Below are 14,432 nucleotides of genomic sequence, written 5' to 3'. Positions count from 1 at the left end.
CTTACTCATACCAATTGCCTCTCTGCAACTAAGTAGAGCAGCCAGATTGACAACATTCAAAAACTTGGTCGCAAAGCTGCCACTCCCCAGCAAAAAGAAGTTTGACCTGTCTCAAGAAGAGCCAAATGTCACCAAAGCAGTATTATACCATAGCAACATACCTCTGAGGTAAATTACTTACATCAATTCACATGAAATGAATCCAATTCCCTATTTTAGACTCCAATATTTCCATGGCATTTTTCCGCACTTCATCTTTGTTCAGTTTTTGAACACCCAAGTTCTTCAAACTTGATTCTAAACTGAATAACGAGCTTCATGAGAATATGCTTCAGTAAATCACTTCGTCAAGTACAACCGTATGCATCTCTCGGCACACACCACATGGGACACATAAAAACAAGTTCTTTTACATACCAATAACGATAAAAAATGGAAAAAATTTAGCCTAAATCCTTGTACATGTATCTTTCTGAGCATTGTTGATGGAAATCCAGCAAACTGCCGAACTTAACAAGCTCAGCGAGCGAAGGGATCTGGTCCTCCATCTCAAAGAGCAGCCCTTCAGAGATCTCCGATGCGAAGTAGGTCGTGAACTCAATCTTTTCTTTGTAGCTCCACTCGTTGTCGCCACTGCACGTACAACTTGGAATCCTCCCTTTCCCACCTAATCATTCGGCTGATTTATACGAAGAAACAAACAAATAAATAGTTGGGTCTATACAAAGAAACAAGTGTAACATACAGTAAACGGGCATTCAGAATGAGTAGAAGGTATTTCTCATCAATTAGATCAGACACATCAAGGTCTTCCTCATTATGCCCGCACTATAGAAACTTCCGTCAATAAATAAACTAAAACTTGTATCAGAACAACAACGAAAGCAGGGAAAATCAGTTGCTTAGAGTTCTCTCAGATAAATGCCTCGACTATCCCCATGGTTCAGCCATCGAAGAGATGGTGAAGACAACCAACAACCATCATATGCTCAACTACCACTATTGCTTCAGCTCATATCCATGTTTTCGCGTCGGTCTCACTTTGGCCAGTGCATAGGTTGAGCATATGTGACACATCATATAAAAAAAACCCTACGGAAATCTACTATAGTATTAGTTCAGTGATAGTAGAAAATATCCAAACGGGCACTTAGAGGCCCATGTGCCCTCCTCCAAATCCAATACGGCCTTGCCAATAGGACAGTAAGGAACCCGAATTGCTGCTTCTATTTTATGCCAACATGTTTTCCTTTATTCTACTACCCGGTGCTCATCACCCACCAACAGATAAATTATTAATCCTCGACGCTGGGATGGGAACTCTCACCGACAACATTCTGACCACCAGATGAACTGGCATTGATTGATAAGCAGATCACACATGTTGCTCCCATCTATCCAATGCTTCAAGCTGGTGCACACTAACTGCTTCTGCACAGAACTCTTGGAATTCCATTCTTATGTGCACTTAACTAAAAATAATATACAGTTATAGAGTAGGACATTGGTATAGTTTTTGCATGAACAAAATGGTGTCATATGATACAAACCAAATGTATCGAAACAAGGACATCTTGAACTCGCGATTCCTTCATCGCGTCAATAGTTTCTCTCGTTAATGCATAAACAGTGTGAAGCAAAAAATATTAGATTTACACAAAAAAATAAGGACATACTATATTCTAGCATGGAATTAGGTGTAGCTATGAGTCTATGACCTAACCATTAGATGCATTGAAGAGTCTGTGCGAGAAAAATCAACACTCCATGCTCTCTTCTCATGCTCTTCATATTCCATCACACTCTAGCATGGCATAATACACATAAACCATATGCCTCAGTTTGAATTACAATACAGCCATTGCAGAATGAACTGTCGAATAGAGAGTGGATACCTGACGGGTCTGAATATCCCACACAGTTACTATACCCTCATAGTCACTGCTTGCAATAATATTTTTTGAGTACTTGTTCCAGCTCAGGCAACTAAGTTTAGATCTGGTAGCCATTTCAACAACTGGGCAATGCACATCTGATGGTTCATTAACAACCTAAGTAATGAAGCAAATCAACCTTACTATTCTCAATTACAATGAACTATGAAATGGACATGTCCTGACAAAGCAAACTTACAGTAGAAAATTCGAAGACTTTAATACATTTCGAGACTCCAGCGGTAGCAAATAGTTCATCATCACGATCAAATTCAATACTGCAATATAACAAAAACATCAAATGTCCATACCAAATATTTGCAATAGAACAAAGGTGAAGTAGTTGATTGGCAAGCACACAGAACTGGAAATAAATGTGCTGAATCATGCGCCCTCCCATAGGAGAGCAGGAAAGTCTACTTCATATATTGTATAATAAAACTTAATGTTCACACCAAAAGGCGGCTTCCATGTTTGCTTTAATGGAGCTGATTCTCCCACGTTAACCAGAGTAATGATGTGAAGATTTAACTTCTTATTTCATGATGAATCTAATGGTGCTTAGATGGTGAGATACTGATATAAACATGATTAATTATTTAATTGGTATTTTCTTGTATAAACTTTGCCAAATTTAAGGTGGATTGACTTAGGACAAAAAATAGAATGAACATTCCATTTGGGATGAAGTTTTTATCTTGTTAGCACAACATTCAATTTAAATGGGAATATTGGCAACAGAGTCGTCCAAGAACTTCCTTTTTCTTTTCTTGGAACTAATAAATCAAGGATCATATACCCTAAAATGTTGACCGAACCTAGCTCACAGATTTGGTCGACCTCTAACTTGAGGAGCATCGCGATTACCAGCGAGCAGCAGAGCATACCACGCGGAAGTGAGCCAGCCTAGAGGAAAGGGAGGGGAAGCCAAGAAGCACTCACGTACTCACGGCCGGCCGGTCGGCAACTGCACGGGAAAGAGTGGGAGCAGCCTGGGAGGCGGCTGCAGGTCACCGTCGACGCCGGCATTGTTGCGCGGCGACGAGTGGAGGTAGAACCCCTTTCTTGGTGATGGCGAGGTCCTCGGTGGCCGCGACCTCCTCGAAGCCCGGCAGTGGCATGATAAGGCTCTTGAGCGGCAGCGACGAGAGGTTCAGTATGTTGGGCGATAGTACCTCGAGCGTGGGTGCTGAATCCGCGGTGGTCGTGGGGTTTCCCACTAAAATCGCGACGGTGGTTAGGTGCCAGGCTGCGGCGGAATCCGCGTTGGACAAAGGGTTGCGGCGCGCGGGATGCGTGGCAGCGTGGGTGCGGATATCGCGGCGGCTGCGGCGTTTCGGTAGCGGAGGATGGCGGGGCGTGCGGGAGGCCGTTGCGGGAGCGAGGTTTCGCTGGCGCGCGGGCGCGCGAGAGCGGGACAGTCTACATTGTGCTCTTAATAGTTAGTAGAGATAGAGATTTTTTTGGAGAGGGAACGGAATCGCGAGGAATTGATCGAGTGGGTCACGGATCGTTGCTGACGACAGTGCACCACTGTTCAGAAGGCCTACTCCACTCCAGGCAAATTTGCGGGCTCGTGCTTTCGGCCCATACCAGGTTTGATAAGGCCCACCGAGCCTCGAATATTTCCTGCCTCGACCCCGGTCTGCGGCTCCGCCCAACGCCAGTTACCACTCACCAGTCACCAGTCTCCACTCTGGAGTCTGGAACTCCCCTCATCCTCCACATCTCCACCGCATCGGAACTAGGAAGGCGAAGCCGAAGGCGCGGCGCGGCGCGGCACGGATCGAGCGATGGCGGTGGCCCCTCCTACGGCGGCGGCGCTGGAGCAGCTAAGCAGCAGCAAGATGTTCGACGGCTTCAATCTCCGCTTCCGCCACCAGAGCGCCACCCTTGGCTGCGCCATGACTTTCTCCATCTACCTGCCCCCGTCCCCGGCGTCCAACCTTCCCGTGAGTGCGCCGCCGCCCTTTCTCCCTATCCTCCTTCTCTCTGGGCTAATATGTGCTGACGTGGTGTCCTATGGATGCTTTGCAGGTGCTGTACTGGCTCTCGGGTCTCACCTGCACCGACGAGAATTTCATCATAAAGTCCGGCGCCCAGCGCGCCGCCGCTGCCCACGGCATCGCCCTCGTGGCACCTGACACCTCCCCACGTATGTCGAAATTGAGCCAACTCCTCCCTCTGACTGTACAGGGTTTCTAGGGTTTATGCCTGCCCATCTGTGTCCGGAAGATACTTACGATTCCTTCTCTGTTTTTTCCCCGAAACTGTGGAGGTTCAGTCTTGTGCTTTGAGAACGGTAGTCTCACTAGTGGGCTAGTGGCAGTGTTTATTGTGCCCCCCTTCGAGTAAGTGGCGGTCTGGCTACTAGTGTTTGCCTCCATAGTCTGGCTGATTGCCGAATTCCAACGTGCAACGAGATTACGAGAGGTCCATTTAGAATCGGTCCTGTTATCACACTCCTTTTGATAGGTTCAGCGTGCAACTGGTTCCTACCTAAGTGCAGGGAGTAGAGTTATGTTTTGAAAGGTGTTAGTAAGCTGTAAGCACATTATTTTTAACTCGGTGGACCTAATGCTCATCAAATGTCTTTCAATTTTATAAGTGTCACCTCCCCCAAAAGGGCAGAGTAATCTGACATGTTCCCCTATTGGGGACTTGTCAAGCAAGGCTCTAAAGTTCATAGTGGTATTTGTTCATTGCTCTACCACCTACTAGTGACTTTCCACTATTGTTGGTCCATTTATGTGGCATAACCAGCAATTGTATGGTAGAGGTTAGAGCCATTTATTCATGTGAGGAGTGAGGTAGCTCATCCTTTGTATACCTGTGAATTAGTTTTAATACCATAGTTATGCTATCTATGACTTGTCAGGACTTGTTTTTTTTGAAGGAATTGTCAGGACTTGTATTCCTAAAAATTGATTTGATAAATTCATGACACACATATATTAGAGAGCTTAAGGAACAATGTTTTACTACCTGAAGTGTTGGTATCTTACAGGGTAATGTTATAAGTGGTCCCACAACTATATTTTTTTTTCCCTGGGATTGGTATGAGCAATACAATCTTACCAGCAGAAGAGTTGAAGGCCCTTTTTGGATCGGCTTTTTTCTGACGAGCTTTTCTGATAAGCTGGCTGTGGTGAGAAGCTGACTGGTAATAATCTGGGTGTTTGGCAACCTAGTTGTGAGGAGAAACTGCTGGTTAGAATCTAGGTGTTTGGATGGACGGATTTTCGAAGAACATATTCTGAAAATAAATATGATAAAAAAGTACATTGTCTAACTAATGAGCACGTAATTGGATGAAGAAGAATAAGTAATTTAGAGGGACAACTAAGACCTAATTGCTTGTGGGAATCACATCAGCAGAGCACTCCAAATTAATACATGGTTCTTCAAGGTAGAATGGACGAGACTAGCAGCAAACAGCTGGAACAGGGATCCAGTATGAGACCTTGAACTTCGAACGTGCTCGAACACGGTCAACATCGCGTCGCCAGTGGCCAAAGGTGTGCGGCGGCGATGGGGCAGTGGGGAACAGAGACCAGCTCGTTGGCCGGCAGTTGTGCGCTCTGGGACCGAAGGACCTCCACGCAGGCAAGGATGGCGAGTGGCGGCGATGTCACCCTTCAGCTAGACACAAAACCTCGATGAGAGGACGCGAGTCGATGAGTGCCAACGGCGGCGCGGGTTGGAAGAGAAACGGAAACCCTAGCGACGTCGGCGAACGAGAGGAATGAGAACGGGCGCAGGCATCAGGCGCTTCTTCGCGACGCAGGCCTAGAGCCGCTTCTCCATCCCCGTTCATTTACTGCGGCCCAACGAAGCGCTTCCACTAGAAGCGCTCGGAGAAGCGGCGCGTTTGGCATTGAAAAGCTGCTTGTGGCCACCAAAAGCCGCCGAGAAGTGGATCCAAACGGGGCCGAAGACACCCCGAGAGCACTTATGAAATGTTTTTATCTCCCCAGCCTAAATGTAATTGATAATTTAGAGTTGATTTAGTTGCATAACCAACAGTAATGATTATTTCCTAATTTACCATATAACCAGGGTTCTGTTGATCACTTACTGCAGTGTCTGTTCCTTTTCCTGCAAATGATTTGTAGTATGCTCAGTGTGATCTCATTTCTGTTAATAGTTTTCACCTTTCATCATTGAGGATACACTTTATATGCTTATTATGTTCTTATTACTGTAAATGAGTTCTGTTCTCTCACTGCTCTTTTTCTTTGGCTCATGCAGGTGGGTTAAATATTGAAGGAGAGTCAGACAGCTATGATTTTGGTGTGGGTAAGGAACGAAGGATTCTAACTAAGATAATATTGCTATAAGTTTTGCATTTTGTACAAATATATGGTCTCTTGACTTTGCAAACTTCATTAAATGTCCAACTTGACAAGTTACCCTATGATGATTTCATTATGCCATCATCTGCCTCCCTTAATTGTTATTTCACAAATTCAGCAGCAGCTTATAGGCTACACTACTCTGCATTATGCCATTATCTCACTACATATATATATAAAAACTTGACCTGCGCGGGGGTACAACCCTTGGGCATTACATAAGAAGACCTTCTCACATAGGTCGAGAAAACCCCCCGAACACTTGCTGCACTCATACACAGTGGCATCGTAGCCCATGTGAGAACGAATGGGGCTGGACCTTAGACCTGCACTTTGGCGTGCATCAGACATTCAGACGAGGGGATTTTGTTAACTTCTGCCTAAAATTCGCTCCTACGGGGAATCAAACTTAGGACCTAAAGAGTGCTACTCAGACCACCTAACCAACTCAGCTAGAGACACTTTCGCCATTACCTCACTATATGATGGTACTTTTTTTTTAGGCAATGCATGATATTTGTTATGACTAGTGTGACATGTATAAGGACGTTGCACTGAACAGCACTTTCACTAGTCCAATCTCTACTAAAGTTAATGGTGAACCATGGCATGATAGATTGCCACATGATATATGATTTGTGTATGTTAATATCGAATCTCATGAACATAAATACCGTTCAAACAAAGGCTAAATTAGTCATATATTCTATAGTCTACTCTAACTTCCATGGAGAATGGTTGCTAAGTGCCTAACCTAAAGCCACTTCCATGGAGAATGATATACATATACATTTACTTTTTTAAAATAAAATTAATAACACACATTAAAACTGAATAACAATAAAATATTGCAATATACTCAACTACATAAGTTATATTATTACAGCACAGCAGGTCTCAAGTCTGAAGTCTGTTATCAAAGTCTCAAATATAGTAGCCTCAAATATAGGAAATTAATGAAAGGCATTCAGGCTTGCAACTCAGGCTCGCATCAAGTTCCTATTTCTCCATTGTTTCATTTGTTTTATTCTCATCCATAACATCAAGCCGTAGATCATCCAAACCAAAAGACACAACTTGCGATTCAGGCTCATCAAGGGAGATGTCAGCACTTCTAGAATGCCAATACCACCAAGTGAATCAAAAGAATCTCCTCCTACATCCTTGCCTCTCCTGTCTTGTACGCATCAGTTCTTGACATATGCCTCTGTCATGGACCTTCGGTCCATGGGGATAGTTGTCTTCTCCGGCGAGGTTATACCCCTCTGCCGCAGGCTTGGTTCTAGGGTAGCAGCCCTAGGCGCTTGAGAGAGTCATTGCAAGGGAGAGAGATTGGTTTGATAATGATCTTGCTTGATTTATTCCCTGCTGCCATGCGGCTTATAAATAGCCCTATGGCTAACCAACTTCTCCTACAAACTCTCAACTAACTCCTACTTTCTTGGACTTATCTGATGCTAACTAACTCTCCACAATTCTCTCATCTCAATCTTATTATCTAGCCTTATCCCAGCTCGTCTCAATCTTATTCTCTAGCCTTATCCCAGCCTGGCTGTTGCCTCTCGCTCCCTATGATGCCCATGACATCTCCCCCTCCCTTGAGGACCAGCTCGTCCTCGAGCTGCCATAGACTTACCTGACATGACTTAAGGTTAAGCCTTTTACATCTCGGCTTACCTTTATTATTTAAGACGAAAATACAAAATAATTGTGGAACTAAAATATAAATTTGAACTGCAGCTATGTCCTCCTGGATCCCAAGGAAAGAGCTGAACTGCAGACTTCACGTTGGATGAAAGGTGAAGGAGAAACCAACCCGTCCTTATGTTGGGTCTGTCCAGCACCAAGGCAGTTGCCCGAATGAAGGAGACGACCCTCTTTGGCCGTGCAGGGGGGCTGCATACCCAGATCTCGACTTCTGCAGGGGGTTCAAAAAGTATAGACGAGACCTGGTGGTTGGGCGCGCAGGCTGCGATTTGGTGCAGCGATGAGCTGATCAGCAAGTGCAGCTTCCGCACCGCCCGCCTAACAAGGAAGCCGCGCACTGCGGCTTGCAGGCGCACCACAGCCTGCTCATGTGATGACGGCCATGGGGTGGCCCTGGAGGCCACAACAAGGTGCTTCTCCCCACGAAGGGACTGTACCTGGCGGCGTGCCAGGAACCCTCGCGCTGCCGCCTGAAGCCGCACCGCTGCTTGGAGTTCCTTTTCTGTCTTCTCCTTGTAGCGGTGGAACATCACAACGAATTGATCCCACTTCTCTTCGAGCCGAGTGAATGCATCTAGAGTTGTTGAGGGCGGGTGGGAGGGCGTTGCGGCGGCAGATGGCGCGGCGGCTGGTGGTGGTGAGGGATGGGCGGCTGGTGGTGGTGAGGATAACCTGGAGCTGATACCAGGTGTCATGGACCTTCGTTCCATGGGGATAGCTGTCTTCTCCGGCGAGGTTATACCCCTCTGCCGCAGGCTTAGTTCTAGGGTAGCAGCCCTAGACGCTTGAGAGGGTCATTGCAAGGGAGAGAGAGATTGGTTTGATAATGATCTTGCTTGATTTATTCCCTGCTGCCATGCGGCTTATAAATAGCCCTATGGCTAACCAACTTCTCCTACAAACTCTCAACTAACTCCTACTTTCTTGGACTTATCTGATGCTAACTAACTCTCCACAATTCTCTCATCTCAATCTTATTATCTAGCCTTATCCCAGCTCGTCTCAATCTTATTCTCTAGCCTTATCCCAGCCTGGCTGTTGCCTCTCGCTCCCTATGATGCCCATGACAGCCTCAGATTTCAGTGCACAAAGACCAAATCTTCAGCACGCTCTGGAGTTAAGGAATTTCATTGGACACTATGGATAAAGCTATAGGAGGCTGATGAATGAAGGCTAGGCGTCACCAAACACGTTCGTTGGAGGTGGCGCAAGGTGCGGGCGGGTGCATGTTGGGGCAGAGGGAGATAAGTGAGCATTACTTGCTGTACTCAATATTCATGGTGGAATTAACAAAAAATCAAATACTCCCAAGATACATATTGGTCGTGTATTCGTATTGGATACGTACCCGATACGCGATATGAGGCCTCAGCCACGTTTTCACACAACACAGTGCATTAGTACATCTTTCTTCACCTATTTATCTGCAGTGATCTTGTTATGACTCCAGGCGCAGGGACATTAGTGGCTAGGAGGGCTAGGCCCACGGTCAGGCCATAGGCCACATGCGGCCAGGAGATCAGCTAGGATAGATTAGATAAGGATTAGCTAATAAAAAGGAGAGATTATTTCTAGTTAGTTGGATAAGGATTAGAAGAGATCTCATAGCTCTTAACCTTAGATCAGATAAGCATCAGCTGGGATATAAATACTTGTAAGAGGTCATCTGTGGAATTAAGCAGAATCAGATTATTCTGGCTTCCCTGAGGGAGCCAGGAGTTAGAATCAATCTCTCTTGCCCGCGCAGCCTAGGTCAGCCACGGCGCCCCAGCGCCGCCGCCCCCATCTCCCTCGCGCAGCTGTTCATCCTTATAGGCTAAGGGAGATCCCTGGTAGGATCCGCAATCCTACCAGATCTACATCAGCATTTTGTCGAATCATTCGTTACAAGAACTTATAGAATTTCAAAAGGAGGATAAAAATCATGCAAAATAACATTTGGGTTCATTACAGTGGACCGAACTGGGTAACCTATTGATAAAGTAACAATAGAAGCAACATTCAATTTGCCAGCAGCCCAGCACGGCTTCCATATCTATGCATCTAGTGATCTGGATAAGAACACTGCTTACTTCCTGTAGCCCTGATGGCTAATATATTTATAGTTCTAGTTATACAGTATACTATTCATTTGTGCCTTCTACTAATTATTGTGATCTTGTAACATGGTTACCCTGTGTTAACCTAGGTAGATTTTAGCATATTTGAAAAGCAGTGTGCAGTGTCGCTTGTTTGTAGTGCCTTGTTTATTCTCATGGTGATACAGTAGCTGTGCATGATGAGATTCTTTTATGTGTTTTGAGGAAGAGAAGGGAATTTGCACCCTTATTATAGCAAGTAGGTTATAATAGTGCTTTAGTAGTAAGTGGAGGTTCATTACATTCTGTCAAAACATTACTGCTGCAACATTGCGGAAACACCGCTTGAATTTTGTATACACTAGCAGCTTGGATGATTTTATTTCTGCACACTCATTCAGATATCTTAACATTTCCTTTTTGTTACTAGGTGCCGGGTTTTATTTGAATGCCACAAATGAAAAGTGGAAAAACTGGCGCATGTATGACTACATTGTGAAGGAACTTCCAAAAGTTTTAAGTGATAACTTTGAACAACTCAACACGTCACAGGCATCAATTTTTGGGCACTCAATGGGAGGGCATGGCGCGCTGACAATTTACTTGAAAAACACTGATAAATACAAGGTACTCTTAGCATGCCATTTTATTTAGCCTAGATAGCTCTTTCAAGTTGCCGTTCATGACATTTTGTATTGAATCTCACCCTGAATTTTGGGTTTGTATTACATTTCAGTCGGTGTCAGCATTTGCTCCAATTGCCAATCCGATAAACTGCCCTTGGGGTCAGAAAGCATTCTCAAATTACCTGGGCTCAACTAAATCAGATTGGGAGGTATTCTCCTCTTGAAAGACCACTTATATCTGAGGCGTGTTGGATACTTATAAGTGCCTGATTTGTGTAGGAATATGACGCAACCTGCCTGATTAAAAAGAACAGCAAAGTTCCCACTACTATCCTAATTGACCAGGTACAGTGTTGGCCATGTATTCACTCATGTCCTGTCTGTGCTATCACGTTGTTGCTAGCCCAGCTCGCTTGTTGTGTCCTATATTTTGAAAACATGGAAGGAACTATTAGCTGTTTGAAAATGAGGAAACATGATTTCAAGTCGACTGTGGTGGTACATGCCGTGTGGTCAAACCACCTGCTTGCCTGTCCACACATTTTTTTATATAAAAAATGGGTTGGCTAGTCATTCAATGCTTGCATTTGATATTTCTCATTCTTGAAAATGAAATCTCACCCAGACCACCCAGCCCGTATCAGAACGAGTAATCGAGGAAACATCTGAAAATCTACTTATCATTATAGCTGGATTTTTGTGAGGTATCACTGAATCTGACTCAAGTAGCTTTATTCAGATGTTGGTGTCAACATTATTGAGTTGCCATCTTCCTGGATAAGGTGAGAAGTTGATGGCAAATGGGACCCTTAGAACATTATTTTTCAATTGGACTGTTGATGTTTTCTTTGTTACGATGTTGCACGTTGTTTAATAAGTACATCTATTCTGATGATCTTCTACACTGTTCGTTGGATTAGCTCATGAAACGATGAGACCTCTACTTATTCACGTAGCACTTCACACGAGCAGTATTCAGGGCCACTTAATGGTGATTATTAACAGTAGCATATGTCCTTACCTCCTGAATGGATTGATTTAATTTGAAATGTCATGTTTTGATTGAACACGTTAGAAGTCTAGTCTAGTCGTCTGGGCTCCTAAAGAGTTAGAGTAGGGTCTAGGTTATCAACTGCTTCCGATACATTTAAGAGCTCATAACTATCACGCACAGTGTGACGCTGTTTGGAGAAAACTAAATGTCTGGTGAGGTAGTCATTTGTTTGTTTCAGAGTAGAAGTAAAATGGGTTATTTCTGTGGGAGTTATTATCAGCTACTTATCTTATTGACAAACTTTGTTTAGGGGGAGGCCGACAAGTTCCTGGCTGAGCAGCAGTTGCTACCTCACAAGTTCGAGGAGGCGTGCAAGGCCGCAGGGGCTGCTCTGACCTTGCGCATGCAGCCTGGATATGACCACTCGTACTATTTCATCGCTACGTTCGTGGACGATCACATTGCGCACCATGCTCAGTTTCTCAAGAGCGCCTGACTGTAAATGTGTAGCGTGAGGAAGACAAGGAGGCAGCCTAGCATGGGTGTTTTATCTATGCCGACAGTGTTGTCTCGTGTGGCAGCTTGAGGAGAGGTGAACAGCACACCCCACATGCGAAATAAGATGGAAGATTTGCTGTTCCTGTCCATTGACATTGACGAGCTCGAATGGGACTGATGTTGCACCGAATGTAGTTTCCCTGTCATTCGCTATGCGCAATTATGTTATAACGGCCCTGGTGCAAGGAATGATTGCCCGAGTGCTTGTGTGTGCGGCGCGCGCGGTTGACTCTTCTTGGCATTCTGCAGGGGGTGTACAAATCTGTATGGATCAGAGCTTGGTTTAGTGTTGTCCTCCTGTTCGAACCAGAATTGAGCGCGGACGGTCCGGCCCTGAGGCCGGACGGTCCGCGGTCCGGACGGTCCGCGCCTGTGGGCCGGACGGTCCGCGCGTGCGCAGAACAGATTAGGGTTCTGAGTTTTGTGCTACGGTTGTTAGCTAAAATCATGGGATAAGCTCGGAAATTAGTTTGTAAAGGGTCCAGCCCCCCTCCTCTATAAATAGAGAGGTATACGGCCGATTTGTAACAATCAACAATCGAATCAATACAACTTCTATTCGCATTTCATCCTAGGAGTAGTTCTAGTCTAGTTTAGTTTTAGCCTCTCAATTCCCAAATTCTTCGCCTCTCTTCGACTCTACGCCGATTGGAGGAGTCTAGGTCGGCCGGCCCGAGCCTAGACAACCCCTAGGATCTCTCCTCCCCGACGGGGTCCCTCCCGGGAGCGAGATCCAGGCCGCCGTCGGCGACTTCCGCCGTCCCTGCGTACGCGCGGACCGTCCGGCCCCAGGGCGCGGACCGTCCGGCCGTCAGGCAGAGAAGCCCTAGCCGCGCACCAGGCTGCGGACCGTCCGGCCTCAGGTCGCGGACAGTCCGCCCCTGCGCAGAGAGCACCACCGCGCCTCGCACCAGGCCGCGGACCGTCCGGCCCTGCGCGCGGACCGTCCGCCCCTGTGCAGAGGGCACCGCCGCCGGTTCTTCTTGAGTATTTGGCGCTCCGAAAAGGCGTCAACATACTTTTTGGCGACTCCGCTGGGGACAACACATATAGACCTATCAAATCGGCCCTCAATGGCCGGTTCAAAAGATAGCTCTGAGGTTTCCACCAGCAATATCATCACACCGACATGGGAAGCCTTGCCGGCTGAAGAACAGCTCCTGTTCGAGGAGCGCCAGGAGCAGCTGATCCAAGAAGCAAAGGCGAAGTTCCTGGCTGACTTCAAAGTGGACAGGAACAACAAAGTCGTTCGGCAACGGGCGACAGATCTGGCTTCGCTCCGACCTACTACGATTACCCCAAATGTAAGTAGCACCAACGAACTCCAATCTCTTAAAGCTTACATAGACGAACAGCGAGAACAGATGCAAAATATCATAGGGGTTATGCAAAACGATTGTAGGAGACTAGTACGTGCATTTGATAAATCTAGTATAGCAAATTTTCCTTCACACGAGGTTGAATTAGGAGATAATACATGTAATACATCGGTTAAAGGTTGTCACGACCAGTCACAACCCCCTTATGGGATGCCGATGGACACGTACCCTGAGCAAACGCAAATCGGCAGTAAACCAGCCGATCTACACATGTCCGGACCGTCCGCTCGCGAGCGCGGACCGTCCGGGTCAACCACAGCCGGGCCCATTTTTAATGAGTTACCTAGACACGCACCCGAGCCACCACATAGGGCACCGAATTTAAACTATCCAGTCGAACGGTCCGCATACAACGACGGACGGTCCGCATATAATCACGGACGGTCCGGGTACGTATCCGGACAGTCCGCGCATGAGTCTTTTGAGGGGGATTATTACCTGAATCCTCGCTCGTCCCAGCAACACTTCCCATCACATTATGCAATGCACCAGCCCATTAATTCAGGATTCAGAGCCCAGGAAAGCTTTCCGGCCCCACCTAGAAGGCCGGAAAGAAACGATCAAACATATGAGCCATATAGGGCAAATGGAAATGCACCACGTAGCTCAAACCAATGGGGGGAACGACAACATACTAACATGCAACCAACCCCACCTATGTTTGACCAGAGAGCCGGTGGTCTTGCACCGGCTGCCATTGGTATAGTGAGGGAAGAAATAGCCGGGGCGTTCCGAGATAAGCTCGGAGTAAGCATGATCCCTGGGGGGCAATCATATCGGAAGCCTTATGACAGCCGATTT

At 46.2% G+C, this 14,432-nt stretch overlaps 1 protein-coding gene, 1 long non-coding RNA gene and 1 other non-coding gene across 4 annotated transcripts; 1 reads left to right on the top strand and 2 right to left on the bottom strand.

Moving 5' to 3' along the window:
- Positions 1–758: 758 nt before the first annotated feature.
- On the bottom strand, positions 759–826 carry LOC111590096 (small nucleolar RNA Z105). Its single transcript, XR_004852368.1, has one exon. It is a non-coding gene; the product is annotated as a small nucleolar RNA Z105 (small nucleolar RNA).
- Positions 827–1,731: 905 nt separating this feature from the next.
- On the bottom strand, positions 1,732–2,469 carry LOC103636304 (uncharacterized). Its single transcript, XR_557928.2, has 3 exons — positions 2,134–2,469; positions 1,896–2,051; positions 1,732–1,804 (listed from the first exon to the last, which is right to left on the bottom strand). It is a non-coding gene; the product is annotated as an uncharacterized lncRNA (long non-coding RNA).
- Positions 2,470–3,575: 1,106 nt separating this feature from the next.
- LOC100282053 (esterase D) lies at positions 3,576–12,641 on the top strand. 2 transcript variants are annotated; one of them, NM_001411983.1, is made up of 8 exons: positions 3,576–3,886; positions 3,972–4,089; positions 6,186–6,233; positions 10,505–10,701; positions 10,811–10,909; positions 10,980–11,045; positions 11,440–11,482; positions 12,005–12,641. In NM_001411983.1, exons 1-7 carry the CDS (start codon positions 3,728–3,730, stop codon positions 11,479–11,481), a joined length of 729 nt encoding a protein of 242 aa, NP_001398912.1. In that variant the 5' UTR covers positions 3,576–3,727; the 3' UTR covers position 11,482; positions 12,005–12,641. The 2 variants fall into 2 exon arrangements, with proteins under 2 accessions (NP_001398912.1, NP_001148438.1); NM_001154966.2 differs by lacking the exon at positions 11,440–11,482.
- The last annotated feature ends 1,791 nt before the right edge of the window (positions 12,642–14,432 follow it).

The sequence above is a fragment of the Zea mays genome, chromosome 8 (assembly GCF_902167145.1).
Source record: "Zea mays cultivar B73 chromosome 8, Zm-B73-REFERENCE-NAM-5.0, whole genome shotgun sequence".
Classification (NCBI taxonomy): Eukaryota; Viridiplantae; Streptophyta; class Magnoliopsida; order Poales; family Poaceae; genus Zea; species Zea mays.
Note: the sequence above shows the minus strand (reverse complement) of the source record. Positions and strands in the feature narration are given on the sequence as shown.